This window comes from Perna viridis, chromosome 15 (assembly GCF_037379345.1).
Source record: "Perna viridis isolate PV_CMFRI_1.1 ecotype Kerala chromosome 15, ASM3737934v1, whole genome shotgun sequence".
NCBI lineage: Eukaryota > Metazoa > Mollusca > Bivalvia > Mytilida > Mytilidae > Perna > Perna viridis.
In genome coordinates, this window is record NC_142459.1 from 20,102,550 (window position 1) to 20,119,433 (window position 16,884).

At 34.3% G+C, this 16,884-nt stretch overlaps 1 protein-coding gene across 1 annotated transcript in view; it reads left to right on the forward strand.

The window, feature by feature from the left end:
* The window catches only part of LOC148597388 (protogenin-like), a 107,288-nt gene that overhangs the window by 62,831 nt on the left and 27,573 nt on the right, over nucleotides 1-16,884 (forward strand). The window contains exons 5-10 of the mRNA XM_088563989.1: nucleotides 8,340-8,465; nucleotides 8,722-8,883; nucleotides 9,553-9,701; nucleotides 10,164-10,287; nucleotides 14,110-14,250; nucleotides 15,323-15,478. Coding sequence (XP_088420115.1) covers nucleotides 8,340-8,465; nucleotides 8,722-8,883; nucleotides 9,553-9,701; nucleotides 10,164-10,287; nucleotides 14,110-14,250; nucleotides 15,323-15,478 — 858 coding nt within the window. The remainder of the gene's footprint in view (nucleotides 1-8,339; nucleotides 8,466-8,721; nucleotides 8,884-9,552; nucleotides 9,702-10,163; nucleotides 10,288-14,109; nucleotides 14,251-15,322; nucleotides 15,479-16,884) is intronic.

Sequence of the window (16,884 nt, forward strand, 5' to 3'; positions counted from 1 at the left end):
TTTAACCTGTGTTCTTAGGGGATAAAAATTGTATAGAATGTACTGTATAGTTCAAAATTAAGGGAGATAACTTTGTAAATGACACTCAATTACAATAGAATCTATTCTATTTAGGATTTTCGATGTGAATTATCTCCTAAGAGCAGGCAGATTTCAATGAATAATTACATATTTCATAGTATAGACCCATAAAAGAACTGAATTACAAAAATAAAAATATGTATGTAGCCTTTTTTGGGTGTATCACATTTTTCAGGGTTTGAATGATTCTTAGGAAGACAGTTACTTAATAAGAGCAGACCCAAAATATGCTGAAGTATAATAATCCATTTCTACAAATAAGAGATAAATATATATATACAGCTCACACATCAATGATGTATTCAATTGTTCTGTTCTATTTTTAGTTTCCTTGCTGTATTGATTCTGTAGAAATCTTTCCAGTCCTAGAGATTTGAATATAAATGCTTATAAAGAATTCCAATTGACTTGTGTCTTGAGAAATCACTGAGTTTTTTACATTCTTGTCTGTCAGTTATTGAAACAAAATGCTTATTTGCAAGTAATAGAGCTTACTGATGTGAAAATGCAAGTCTGAAAAATTCACTGTTTCTTTAAGTCTTTGATCTAAGTCTGGAATTAAAATTCTCATTAAGTCTTCAAATATTTCGGCGGATAAGAAATTACCAAGTTTGTCTGATTTTGTGGTAATGTTTTGCCCATAGAGAGTTAAACTACATTTTGTGTAAAAACATTTTGACTTGGAAATCTTTGAAATCAGTGACATTGTTCCTGTGGGAAATGTATTAAGTCTGAAATCACAGAATTAGTTCCGATGGGAAATTTCTACATACTATAAATTATATATCAAGAACCTTTGTCACCACTTCACATTTAAAGATCCTTGACTATGAGAGTACTTAAGTCTATAAGTACCAGTCCATATAAAATTCAGACAACTACCTATGTTAGAGTTGATTCATAAGTAGAACAAACGATGCTTTTTCAATCTACATTCGCTATATTTTGATGTAATGATAATCTTTTCAGTATTTAGATATGTATTTTTGATAAAACCCTACATTCATTTCCCACTAAACTCAACCAAATCAAGAACAATAACTCTAGCTGAGTGCCAGTTTCAGTGTATAGATACAATGTGTATACTCAATATATGCAATTTTTATCTCAAAGGTGCTTTATTTGAACAGTGATTTTATTCTTAGTTTTAAAAGCAGTCCCAGCTCTTCATTTTTGAGAAATTTTTGCTGTATTTTCAACACATTTGGAAAATGTAGTACGGGGACAGAAACGTGTCATATGCCGATCAAGAACTGAAAACCGATACTGAACTGACAAAATACATACTCCCCAATATTCATAGGTTACGACTTCCCTATTCCTTTTTTTGGAATGCATGAGCTGATCAAGTTCTATTGCCATATGTCTATGAAATCACTGAATTAAGTAGTTTTCATCTTCCAAGTTTTGAATTTATCAAGGCTTTTAATGGTGTTTTAAGACCTCATTGGAAAGCTTGAGAGGCTTTGGTGAAATTGAATATAATACAAATATATCATTGATTTCATGAGTTATGTCCCTTACCCTAGGTCTACCTCCTTAAGACCACATTGATTTGTGAATTCTGCTTTAAACCAAAATCCTCATCATTACCTTCTTAAACATTTGTAGTTTGAACAAGAATGTCTTAATTCTATGAATGCATAAGAAGCCATCTAATTGATTTATTCCTCAGATATCACTAAGCTTGTTAGATTTGCTGCAGAGTTCAGTTTGTTTGTTTGTTTGTTTGTTGGGGTTTAACGTTTGAGCAGCAATATTTCAGCTATATTCAGACGATGAACATGAAATTGATGATAAAATGAACATGAAATGATAATGAAATGAAAAAGGGATGGGACACAAGGACAATGGGGTCGACAAATTTTGATTGCCACTGGAAATAGGGAGAGGTGGGTAGGGTCGGGCAATTTAGCCTCCTGTGGCGGAGCCCTATGGTTCCTACTCCGGGAGAATACCACAGTAGGGTTCTTTAACGTGCGAGGAACGTGGCATCTTTCCCAACACGGTGCACCACTATGGTTTGCGGTCAGGTTTTCCGTATTATAGCCTGACAACCCCAGCATGTAACACACCAGGGGTACCCCATTCCACCACCTGGGGCACACATCCCAGTTGCTCTGTGGGCAAAGCGCTCTAGCCCAGGCTAGGGTTCTGAGCACTATTTAGTCGCCTTTTACGACAAGCTTAGCGCTGCTGCAGGCCTATTCTTTTAACACCCGGACCTGCATGGGGCCTGAAGAGTTCAGAATCATAACATTTCCTGGCTTTCTGTCATTATTGTTGGATTCAGGGGATTCCAACCCTCGGACCCCACCCATTTTTCCTCCTTCTATTTTGGGAAATTCTGTTCATTTCATTTAAAATTTGGGCAAGAGTTTGCTTATTATTGCCTGGAAATCCTTGTTTCAAACTTTCTTGATCCACCCTGCTCTATGTCCCAAGAAATCATAGAGTTCTACATTATATAGGCCATTGAATTAAGTCAAGGTTTATCCCCTAGACAGGATCAATACTAAAACATGATATTAACTGGTAACTGAGGCTGATTAGCTTAGAACTTGTCTGAGGTTCCTGATACATGGGATATTATAAAGCACTGACAGGCCTGTAGGTCATTGTTTATTGATCTGGACACACTTGGTCTACTGTTGCAATACTATTGTTTGTGGGGTACCAATTTTAGTGGTTTTCATGGGTAGGCCTAACCAAGAAATTTGGTTTCCAACACAAAGGAGATTTCCATTGATGTGTATTCTGAAAATATCAAAACCTTGAATTCAAGTACCCACAAATTTGTATTTCTTCCCTAATCCACAAAAATTGGTATCCACATATTAAAGCACAGTATATATTTAGGTAATGCTGTGATATTTATTGTAAAGGTTGCCCAGTATGAAGGAGGTAGTCCTAGGGTAAGGGAAACAACTCTTAAAAATCACTGAACATTTGTATTCAACATTTGACATAAATCTTATGTAAGCATCTAATTAACTTGGATTCATTTTATTCTGCTTCAAATGAAACCTTGAGAGGCTTAGGTAAAATTGTGTATGATGCAAACATATCACTGATTTCATGAGATACGTCCCTTACCCTAGGTCTACCTCCTTAAAATATATCTGTAAGTTATCCTGTCTGTTAGATCTTTTTCCTATTTCCTTCCCTCAAATTACTGGAATGTTAATATTCGGCATTTTACATCAATCTCAAGTAAACATCAAAGTAACTTGGACTGATTTCATTCTGCTTCAAATGTAAGTTTGATAGGCTTTAGTGAAATTGAATATAATACAAACATATCACTGATATTAAGAGTTACCCTAGGACTACGTTCTTAACCGTGATTTATCTATATATGAATTAAAGAAATTCTAAAGAAATGAATGTGATTTCTGCATTTCAGATAACGTTCTGAATAAAATTTCCTGGAAAGACTTGTGTGTTTTTCCCCACTGTTATGCACCCACTGCCTGATTTTTACAGAGAATAACACTTAAGGACAGAGAAAAAGAAATGCCCTCCCCATGGGTTTTGATAAAAAAAATGGCTGGAGAACCAAGTTTACCTAACAATTTTACCTGCCATGTGGTAATGGTGGATGCTAGCAAAAGGGAATAACTCAGATTACTTACAGGGAAAGCCCCAAGAGAAATGTGTCTGAGTAAGATGATATGCCTACTTGTGAGCTGTTTTTCCATGAGCTGACATTTCCTATTTCTTAGTACAAAGGGTCTATTTGATTGATCATATGTTCTTGTCGTGAAATGCTAGAAGACATGTAAAACAACTACTAACCTCCCCATAACATACTGTTTCTCCCCTAACATATGAGAATGCAATCTTCAAAATGAGCCTTTTTCGATTGGCCAGTATCAGTCAAGGGTGGGATCAAATTTTGAAACTCCTCGAAGGTTTCTCAAGCCTATTGTTTTGTTGTTTCATCAATTCTTCAGGTTTTGTATAACGCTGTACAGGACTTTTTTTCAAAATACCTGTTGATGTGAAATTGATAGTAGGTTTGTGAATGTTTCTTTAATTTGGCAGGTTTTATTAGGCTTTGTTCTGCTCCCCTGATTTTTGCTACAATTACGAACCTTTTGATAATACAGGTATGTTACCCCTTTTCATTTTTTGTATCAGTATATGATGTAATTTGCAACCCAGTCACTTGTAAAAAAAAACAATTACATTATGGGGTAGAGTTGCTTGTTAATTACATGATCCCAATCACATTATTTTTTTCTGTCTACTGTATAATTGTCAGTAATATTAACAAAATTGAATAATTATTTCCTGATTTTACCATTAATTACTTTTATTGCAGTAATAAAATGTACATATGTACTCATGGTTGTGTACATGTATGATCAAAACATGTATCTTTAATGGCCTACTTTGCTACAAAATGAAATTAAGTATTAATGATGTAATTTTGCATTATGATGCATGATAGCAAGTATGTATAGCAGTCAATTTCTTTGATGAGACCATTCTGTTTAAAACAGATCACATGGAAAGTATAAAAAGCCAATAAATAATACAGCTTGAAAGTGGAATGTTTGGAAATAAAAAACATGAACAAATTAACAGACTTTTAAATCTGATATTAATATTTTGAACATTAACTACATTTAACTCAGATTTATATAGCATTTAGATGATGAAGGGAGATAACTTTACAAATGTCAGTGGACCATCTTTTGATCAGTGAATTTGTCTCTAATTTCTGTACAGTACTTGATCAGTGATTTAAAGAAATGGGATGGATTTCAGTGCCAAAGGAAGTGTGCATTTCAGTTAATTCATTGTTCTAATTGAGAATTTATACAATTTCAGAGAAAATGAAATGCAATCACACCATATGATAAAAACAATGATGCCTGGGCCACTAAAAACCAGGTAGTAACTTAATAAAATGGTAAAATCAAATTCAGTAGGCCAAAGAAAGTGGTAAAATCAAATTCAGTGGGTCATATAAAGTAGTTAAACCATATTTAGTGGGGCCAATAATATGGGAACATCAAATTCAGTGGGTCAGATCAAGTAATAAAATGCAATTCAGTAGGTCAAATAATGTGGTAAAATCAAATTCAAATAGGTCAGATAAAGTGCTAAAATCAGACTCCGTGGATCAGGTAATGTGGTTAAATAGAATTCAAATAGGTCAGATAAAATTTTAAGAAGAAATTCACAAGGTCAAATAAAATGGTTAAAGTAAATAGTGGTGAGAAAAAGGTATTAATCACAAGTTTGGATGCAGTTGATAAAGTGAACCCTGTGTATGTCTGTTTCTATTACGTTAAAGAATATAGGAGGTGATATAGAAACTGACTTTCAATTCTGTAATTGTTTCTTCATTTTGAATAAAATTTGGTCCAGAAGAAAAAGCTCGTATCTGTTTATTTTTGGAGGTTAGTAGTTCAAAGGTCAAAGCAGTTATTTTCATAAATTGTTTTATATCACATAACTTCACACTGACAGAGGATTGACTGAAAATTTTTGCCAGGAAATATAACTTGATTCTTACCTGGTCAAGGTCACTGTTACTAAAAATAGGTTTACAAAAAATAAAGGTAGTTCAAGCTTACTTTGGTGGGTTTTCCCAAATGGGAGCTTCTCTGAAATATTTTGGGGGTTTTCCCAGATGGAAGCTTGTCTGAAATATTTTAGGGGTTTTCCCAGATGGAAGCTTCTCTGAAATATTTTGGTGGGTTTTCCCAGATGGAAGCTTGTCTGAAATATTTTAGGGGTTTTCCCAGATGGAAGCTTCTCTGAAATATTTTGGTAGGTTTTCCCAGATGGAAGCTTCTCTGAAATATTTTGGTGGGTTTTCCCAGATGGAAGCTGCTCTGAAATATTTTAGGGGTTTTCCTAGATGGAAGCCTCTCTGAAATATTTTAGGGGTTTTCCCAGAAGGAAGCTTCTCTGAAATATTTTGGTGGGTTTTCCCAGATGGAAGCTTCTCTGAAAGAAATGAAACCTTTAAGAAAGTGTATATATTGAAATGTTAACACCCTGGTGAACTTAACAATAGTACTTTTGACATTGAATTTTCTCTTTAAAATAAAAGTAATCAAGACAGCCAACCAAGTGTGGACTTAAAACTTCTATTCTGATTTATGTTGATGTCCCCAGTGGGTGAAATCTTGTTATATAATATGGGGCATTAAAGACAATATCAGCTATGATTATCCCAGTGGCTGGAATCAAGTTATTAAATATCGGGCTTATATATATAGACAACATCAGCCATAATGTCTGTCTGTCTGTTAAATTATTGCATACATTATATCCAGGTTCTGATGCACTTCCTAAGTACAATACTAAGTACTAGTCTACATAATATTAAGGCACTGCCCATATTAAGTTATTTGTGGTGTAGAAAAATACATCAGACAAACAATGCTTTGTTATATTTTTTACATCATGATAAGTATTTCTATATTCAGATCTGCACTTTTGAGAAATTCATATATTTATCTCCCACTAAATCAACCAAATCAAACCAAATCAAGAACAATAACTCTTGCAAAGTGACAATAAGCAAAAACCTGGACATGTGATCAGTATCTGTTTCTGAACAAAAATTAAAACTTAATTCGCTGTGTTTTTGACATGCATGAATCACCTCCTGCCTGATTTTTATAAAGACTGCTACTTAAAAGTTCTGGCAACAGTATGATTTATTTAAAGCTTGGTTTCTGCCCCTTGAAATTAAGTCTTTTGGTCTTGCAATAAATGGAAAGATTAATTGATATTTCTTAGATATAGCTGTCTTTGGAAACACCATACAAGACTGATAAAACTGGAAAGGCTATAACTTACAAAATTTAATGACTAGTATTTTAAGGATTAGTTGATAATAAAAACATATATAGCTGTCTTGTGAGCACCATAAAAAAAAAACTGGGATTAATGATAGGATTCTAGTATTAAAAAAAGTATTCAAGGAAACCAAGGCTATAGCGGTAATCAAAAGAATGCAATCCAGGGACAAAGACCAGACATGGAAAACAGACATACACAACAAAAAACATAAAGTAGCTAAAATCATACGTACAAAGTAACAAAAGCAAATCAGCAACTCGAACTCCACTAAAAACAGGGAGCATGGACCAGGTGCTCCGGTAGGGTAAGCATTCTCTGCTTTCCTAGAAACGCCCACCGAGTTGCTCATAAAAAGTCAGGTCCGGGGTAGACAAACGAGGAAAGAAAAACTATGACATGTTGAACAAATCAGTTTTCATGGCGCAGATGGATACAAAAATATTACTACATTACTACATAATTAGATATTGACCTAATAATACAGGTTTTTGCTGAAAAAAGATAACCCGAAAACAGGGTTGACTGTTGTAAATATAATAAATTGATTTATTATATAGATAGCAGTGATTTACTAAATGTTTACTTTGTTAAAAAAAAATGATATTTCAAAAAATAAGTTCTGTAATTTCACTCTCGGACTTTCTCCCATTTAAATGCCATGACACGAATTTCAATTAAAAATTTATGTTGAAAATTGCAAATAATGATGGAAGAAACCTATATAATAAATAGAGCCGAGAACACATTAAGATTTAACTCGTAAGTCAAAACAAATTCTGCACTGACTCGTTAAATCTAGGCGTTTTTTTGGCACTCATGATCATATTTGGTTATTCATTATTTCCAACTGATAATCCAATTAATTTGTTACCCCCACTCAGTGAATTTGTGTTATATTGAAATTATATTATCCATCCCTCCCTTCTAATTACTTTGCAATTATCATGACTCCAAAATGGATTGATTTTGAATTATGTATATGGCTTTATAGAGGTGGGGACACATACATTGTAAGCGATATGTTTCCATGTGTTTTAACCATACATGTATTACAACTTTACCTGTGTACAGACATTTGAAATAAAGACTGCTTACAAAAAACATTGTGGATTGACATAAGAAATAATATGACTGACAATAACTATTTTTCATGACTAAAAGACAATTTAGCATTATTTTTCTGTCTTAAAAGAGGTTCTGGATTATGCAACCTCCTACCTGTTAAACTTATAATGCTGAGATTAACAGAATTAGGAATAGAATGCTGTCATGTCATTGCGTAGAAAGTCTATTTTCTTCATAAAATTTATCACTGTAGGGAATTTATATATGTTGAATTCTGTAGAGAATAAGAAACTTCAGTTAGTGAGACTTTTAATGATGAAAATTATTGATTTTAAATTAGAAATATACCTTTTTTTTTTCAGATGCGTCAAAGCGACCTCCTACTATCATTGCCTTTGAAACAGAAGTGAATGCGGTGAAGGAGAACTCAGTGACTTTAGAATGTCTGGCTGATGGTAACCCATTGCCTACGGTTTCCTGGAGGAAAGGTACAAATAGAATAGTTTTCCCATAATCAAAATTTTACAGCTATGTTTTTCAGACCCCATTTTAATTTTTGGTACAGTACATAGCCAGGTCTATTCTACTGATCAGATATTCGCTTCTGGAAATGCATGAATATTTTTATAAATGGAAATTAAACTTCAATAAAGCAATTCAATCAATCAGTTAATCCTTGAAATCCTTACCAAAAGATATAGATGAGATAGATCCATTATACCAGTTGTCTCCCTTTTGTTCTAGATGACCAGCCTGCAGTTGATGGTAAATTTAAAGAAAGTATTGGAGGCAGTAATTTGAGGTTTATTAAGGTAGATGAGAGGGTGGATGCTGGGAACTATTCATGTGTAGCTTCATCCCCAGGATTTCCAGATGTTAAGGCTGTTACACATTTAAATGTTCAAGGTATGATCTTAAAATCTAAATAAAACCCTGTTTTGTGGACTGTCGAAATTTTTGGTGTAGACAAATGTTTCATTTACACAGATTCAAATATATTTATACTGATAGGAAGGGATTTTGGGTAAGGGACATAACTCTTGAAATCAGTGAAATGTTTGTATCATATTCAATTTCACTATAGCCTCTCAAGCTCTCCTTTGAAAAAAATGAAATCAGTCCAAGTTACTTTGATGATTACATGAGATTGATGTAAAATGCTGAATACTAATGTTCCAATGATTTGTATGAGTTGTGTCCCTTACCCTAAGTCTACCTCCTTAAGTGTGGTGATACCTGTTCTTGCCAAATCCCTGTGAGATTGTTTGATTTTTAACTGTATCACCAATGTTAAAAGCAGGTCTTAAGTAGCCGCTCGACTCCTTCCATCCTTCCTTTATGCAAGATTATAATGGACGTATATAATGCATTACAAGCATGATTATATAATGTTAAAACAAATCAGTATGAATATTTTCTAAAATGCATAATTAAGTAGGAGACAACCTGAAGAATTAGCATGTATTCTCAGGGCTGAAATGTGAGCTTATGGTCGCCAGAATATAGCTGAAATATTGCTGCTCGGGCGTTAAACTCCAACAAACAAACGAACAAACATCTTCCTTGTATTTTCAGTGCCACCATTTATGATAGAAGCCCCTGTCGGTGCGGGGCTTCAGGTGGCCAGAAGGTTTAGATTGAAATGTACAGTAGGGGGAACCCCCAAACCCAAGGTCACATGGTATAAAAATGGCAAGAAGATAGAGTCAAATGGCAGAATGCAGGTGAGAAATTTTTATATGCTGTGTGATGATGTAAACATTGTGGAACACTGTTGTCCTCCCATTTGTTCACATGTGGTACTATCTACGCCTCACTTTTACCATAACATTTTGGTATAGTTGTCTTTATGGAGTGGTTTTCTTTATTGTTTGCATATGTTTTGTTTTTTGGCTGTAAGACTTTGAACTATAGAAAAAGGTAAGAGTACAGAAGTCCTGTTGGTAGATTGTGAGCTTACAAAACTGGAAAAAAAATATGGTCTTCTGTTTTACCTTTATATTAAAATGCAGAAGGATTATTGTAATCATGTTGTCTGTCCATTCATTCATATATCCAACCACGTCCAGTTTCTATACAGATTCTGATATATTTTATGAAACCTTCAACAGATGATGCCATTGTACATCTCCTATATTCTGCTTGAGTATATGCTTCAATACATTGAATGTTCTTTCTTGTCTTAGATAAACCCTGCTAATGAGTTACTAATAGACAGCAGTGCCAGTGATTCTGGATACTACCAATGCATTGCCAAGAATGATGTTGGTATTGTCATGTCAACCGCTAGACTCTTTATAACACTCAAAGGTATGGTATATAGTTAACTACAGCAGCAGAGAAAATGTGGATGACCAGTAATATATGTCTGAAATCATTACAGCTTTTCTGGTCTTTAACTCTACATCACCATTTTCATCACCATTTTCATCAAATTGCTATTTCAAATCTTTAAAGTTTCAATTCTTTTTTTTACTGTATATTAATTTCCACTTTGTTTTTTAACCTCACAAAATCATCTCTGATTATGTCGGTGCAAAAACTGATTTGGACAGGTTTTAATGAAGATACTTATTGCACTTTGATATATAGACAATAATGGTATATTGACTTGAAATAAAAGCAGTATCTAGAGAAGGATTAGATTCTGGGTAAAATGCTATCATTTGCTAAACCTTTTTCTCAATTTGTACTAAATTCATATACTGTTTTCATTTCTAGTCAATGTAATATTAATGACTTTATACTGCAATCCTAAACATTCTTTTAATTAGGGGTGTAACGATTACATTACCTAATGATATGATGTGTATCACTGTAGTTCCCATGAAATATTCTGCGAACTCACCGTACACACATTTGCATTTTGTCTATTACGTTTGGTTGCTACGGCATTCTTGTATATTGAATTGAGTCCGCCATTATTAAAAGAACTACTGCAAATCCCGTAATTCCTATGATGTTTTAATCAAGATACCAGACTGACGATACCATACATATCACGAAATGTACTTGATATAAGATCTCCTTTTATGTTTCTAAATTAAATTGCTTCCAGTTGGCTTGTTCAAGCTTTAGTTTCTGCTAGTGTTTACCTCCGAACAGCAGATTTATACTCCGCTGGTGAAGGGAAAGTCATCTGGTTGCCATTCAAGCACATAGGAATCATGTAAACGGTTCTGATATTGATCCCCGGACCCAGATCATAGCTGGAAATATCACGTTGCACCAGTGTATAGTTGCCCCCCTAATCAGTTAAATTTTGATATGATGTGTTTTTTTATTCCTCCCCACTAGTGGCCCTCCATAGTAATACTATAATAAACAGATAGTTCATGCCAGGGTTGGAAGAGTAATCAAGGGAACCAAGATTCTAGCAGTAATCAAAAGAATGTAATCCAGGGACAATGACCAGACATGGAAAACAGACATACACAACAAAGTAATTAAAATCATACATACAAAGTAACAAAACTAAATGAGTAACTCGAACTCCACTTAAAACTGGGAGCATGGACCAGGTGCACTGGTAGGGTAAGCGTCCTCTGATTTTGTAGAACCTGCCGATTGACTTGATTGACGATAATGACTCAAATCAAGATTAATTATCTGTTTGATCTTTTAACTTGAAAAGCAGATAATTAAATGATTATCTTTAAATAGTAATAATAATGATAGTTAGCAGCATTATAAAAAAAGAAAATATTTGTAAAAGTGATGTTTGTCGCCAAAGCTGTGACCAATGCTTAAAATTTTTTAAATTAAAGATGCCTTATAAATACTTTCGGAAATCTGAACAATTCAGTTCACTATGTCACTCACACAGTGGTTAAAGTCCGGTTCCATCAAGGTTACGAAACCTTCCACGCCAGGTCTTCCTGACCCTTCAGAATGTAACACTCAGAGAGAACAACTCATTGTTCAAGCAGCAAATGACGGTGTAAATACTTTGGTAGCCGCTTCCTCATCTACTATTTCACGCAAAAGAAAGAGAGGTGAATACACCTACGATGACAATACCCGTGCCAAGATAGCCCGTTATGCTGTAGACAATTGTGTTGCCAGAGCTTCCAGAAAGTTCACCGTCGACCTTGGTCGCAAAGTCAGCGAAACTTCAGTCCGCAGCATGCGAGACAGTTATATCAAATTAAAGAAGAAAGGTGCTTATCAATAAAATATTTGCCTTGATTGCCCAGTCCCTGTCCAGTTCAGAAAAAAGATAATTCCAAAATTTTAAAATTAATAATCATTACTCATTTACCTTCTTGCGTCTTTGCCTTTTATTCCACCAACATTGGCTTAACATTCAAATTTAAGTTCTTAATTTTCTTTACAATTTTGAATTGTCTACCCTCAGTTTACAAATTTGTGTTAAACTGGCACAAACTTATTAGCAAATCTGATTGTATAATCTGTTAAATAAACAATTGTTATGGGATTAAATTGATTGAAGTTTTTATGATTTTAATGTTTAAAGTAAATTTATGATCAGATTTAATCAACTACTGAATTATTTTGATTTATTACAAAATGAATTCATTGATAAAATTTCGTTATCTTTTTTTTTTTTCAGTTGGAACCGAGATTTCTTCACAAATCCACTCACCCCGTGGTAAACCGTTAGCTCTTGGTGACTTAGACGACAGACGACTGACTGGATCCATAAAGTCCGACTCAACAGTGGCGTTATCAACACTCGAATCATCATGGCAGCAATAGAAGCAATCGTTACTAAATTTGCCGTAACAAACTTTAGTGGTATGGTGGTCACATCAACGTTACCAAGTCAGTAGCCAGATCTATCCTACAACATATGGGTTTTGTCAAATGAAAGGGTACAAAGGCAGTCAAACACCTACCCACCGACTTCAACGACATTAAAGCAACTCACCTGGAAAAAGTCAACAAACTTGTAGAGGAGCACCATGTACCAGACTCTCTCACCATAAACTGGGACCAGGCTGGTTGTCAACTTGTGCCTGGCGGAGACTGGACCATGGAACAGCAGGGGACTCAACAGATCACCATTTCGGGGTTAGACGATAAACGACAGATCACTCTACTTCTTGCAGTAACCAAATCCGGTACACTTCTACCTCCACAGCTGATTTACACAGGCAAAACCGGCCGTTGTCTTCCAAAGGGTGTTTAATTTCCTGACAACTGGGACATCACCTACACCGAGACCCACTGGAGTAATGAGGAGTCCATGATCCATTACGTTGACAAAGGCATAATACCATACATAGAAGAGATACGCGACGAGCTGCCGCTGGTAAACACTACAACCCAGAAAGCCATAGCGTTATCCGATGTTTACAAGGCTCATCATAGTGAAAAACTTCTCAGCCACTTAAAGAAACACGACATTGTACCACTCTTCGTACCAGCTGCATGTACCGACAAACTACAACCTTTAGACTTGTCACTCAACCTAGAGTACAAAGAAGAACTAAAAGCCCACTTCCATGACTGGTACTCATCAGAAGTAATGCAACTACTGAAGCAGCAAGAAGATGACACTGGCGGTGATGCATCAAACAACGTCGTGGTTGATATCAAGACTTCCGTGATAAAACCCATCCATGCAAACTGGATTATTTCTACTCACCAGAAAATGTCAACAAGTACCAACCTGATCCAGATGGGCTTCCATAAAGCTGTTTTACTCTCTTAAAAGTGATATTGACATTATAAGCTGTTGAAATTTATAGTATTTCTGTGATTTATCAGTGCTTGTGTGTTAAAATTGCATTGTCTAGTGCTTTATAAAATATGTTTTTATCTCATATGCACCAAAAATAGATTGTTATTAGTATTAGTATTGGATCACCACGAACAATTAGTGTTTCACAGTATATCATCATTAAATATTCTTTCAATTCATTTTGGTTGGTCAAATAGAAAATTGCGTTTTTTCACCAAGATAGAAGAAGTATTGTTTTCACAATAAGCCAGTAGTCTAAAGCCCAAGGTTTGTTAAAATGATGGTGGGCCTGTAAAAATTCAACTTATAAGCCAGTCCTATCTGCATTAAAAATCTTCAAAACAGGGTTTGGGTCTGCTGTTCAAAAAGTTTACTGAGTATCCCGTCCTAAAAATGTTTTATCATCAGCATATTTATATTTGCAGATAAAGCTCCTAAACCACCAGGAAATGTGACCATTACCATGGTAACCAGTAGGCGTGTCTGTATAAAATGGTCACCCTCTGAGTATCCCCCCTGCTGCCCTGTTCTGGCATATACTGTTCATCATACAGCTGTTACTGATGGTAAGATTCCAGTCTATAGTAACTTTAGGAAACATTGAAAAATGAAATGATGTTATTTAGTAATATTTTATATCATGTAAAATTGATATAAGGGGGAGACATGCCCACTTTAACTAGAGGTAGTATGTTCTTTAGATTATTTCAATCAATTAACTAATCATAGATAAAGTTTCATTATTATTGTGTTTTCAGCAGTTACAAGCAGTACCCCCATTTGCAAAGTTCAGGGGTGGGTGATGTTGTATAATGATAGGGTTGTCAATCCTTCCTTCCTTTATGCAGAGCAGTATCCATCTATTATCTGATACTCTTCCTACACAACTAATTGGAACTTACGATGAAACGACATACATGTGTATAATGGAAAAGCTGTATTAAAAACGGTACAAAGTCCCTGTTATAACAAAACATTGTTTGATAATGACATTATTGTCATAACTACATATATGGTACAGACACATAACATGTATACAACACAGGCTATATTATACAGTATTGAAGAAGTTAGTAAGGTGCACACAGGATTTCCACTGAAAATTAACATTTCAAGGACAGATAACCCAGTCAAAAACCTCATTATTAGTGATTATAATGGTACAAATAATGAAATTAAACGTTCAAAATGATGGGGTTTTTTTACACCATGTTTCACCCACTGCCTGTTTCTTACAGAGACTAACACTTAAAATAATTTTTCTCATCTAGGATTTTTAAATAGTCTTCAAGACTGAGAGTTTCTTTATATATCCAATAGTTTACAGTTTTCGCACCAACTGAGATGTTTTTTGCCAAGATTGTCTGTTCTATAGTTATTTTCGTATTTACAAGTAATTAATAAAAGTCTGTCTGTACGTCCAAGTTTAATTTCAAGTATCTCAACTCCCATTATGTTTAGATTGATTTCAAATTTAGTACCCGATATGTGGCTTTATATAGATAGGTCATACATCGCAAGATGTTTTGGGTTGCTGTCGAATTTCAATTTTCTTTATGAGTGAGGGTTCAGTTAGTATTAGAGCACTATTAATTTAAGTTGTATTCTGTTAGACTATAAAATCAATTTGTATTTCAGTGAACTCATTTGACACTAAGGATGTGACACTAGAGAAAAAAGCCTGCATCGATGATCTGAAACCAGTCACTAAATACAGGTTCTTTGTGAGAGCTTACACTACAAATGGTGCAGGGCCCCCGTCAGAAACTGTTACTGTCAAAACAAAGGAATCAGGTAAAGTCATTGCTTTATGCATTTCAAAGTTTTCAGACTATAAATCAATAGTGGTTGCACCCATTTTTATGAAACTTATGTGCTGACAAATTTATGATGGTGATGCAGGTACAGACACAATCTAATTAAAAGCCAATCTCAGAGTGGGAGTGATGGAAGATCAGCTTTTCGTAAGATTGGTCCAGACATATTATAGGTCCTGTTAAGCTAAAGATTAAATTTAAGTAATTTTAATTGGAAAATATTTACAGAGAAAAAATTTCAATGTTAAAAAAATTCATATTGGAATGAAACCATAGAAAAAAAAAACCTGTACAATGATGAAACCCTTTAATCATATTGTGTACTACAGAAATGAATAAGTATACCTTATTAATGGGTCTGTCGAAGAATGATTTTCTAATTTAGGAGTAAGTAAGAGAAGGATTGACAAGGGCTTAAGGTTGTATATAACCAGGACCTAATCTAGATATTGATTACAAGGAGAAGATTCAGTAAATTGTGTTTGAAAAATATCAATATTGACATGTTTGTCCTTGTAATCTATTACTAAAACTTCTCCCTGTCCAAGACAAATGGGAGAAGTCAGTACAGACAAGGAAAAGTTTTTGCTCATTTCTCCCTCTAGATTAGGTCCTGTATAACATCTTCTCTTAAATTTATTTGGCTCATTAATATTACTTTAAATTTTACTCAGTGGATTACTTTGATAAAAGGAGCAACTTTAAAACTTTTAAGAAATTTTAATTGTGTTTCATGGGATTAATTATTTCTAATTTTGAGGTACTTAAAGTAGTATTTGTGGGAGGGTGTAAAGAGGGGTGATGATTTATGCTTTGAATTGATGTCTGTTTAAAAAAACTGAGGTTTTATGGTATCTTCTCTTTAATGTAAATCAAGCTGTTTTAACTAAATAGTAAAACCAAGGAAAGACTTGTATGAATTATATATTTTTACAGAGCTTGCATGTTTAAAACCGAAATTTATGTTGCAATGTGAATAACCAAACCTTGAAAACTACAAAAATTGGAATCCAAATAGAAGTTTTGCTTTAAGAGAAATATAGTAAATTGAATTTTCGCATTACTTCATTTAAAGAGGAAAACTCAATGGTTATCAATAAGAATTTGATTTTCTACCTTAGCATTGAGAGCTCGATGTCAGGGTGGCAGAAAGATAACCTGAAGTGCCAAGTAATATTTTTTACTTCTTTCTTATTGAACAAAACGAATTCCTTTACAGTCTATGGACCACATCTGTATGTTTTGTTACATTGTGAAGAAAAATAAATCCTAGTAGATGTAAAAATGTTAAATGTCTATCTCTGTAAGAATCGGGCAGAGGGTGAAACATGGAGTTAAAAACCCACCTTTTTGAAAATTTAATTTCACTATTTGCACCATCAG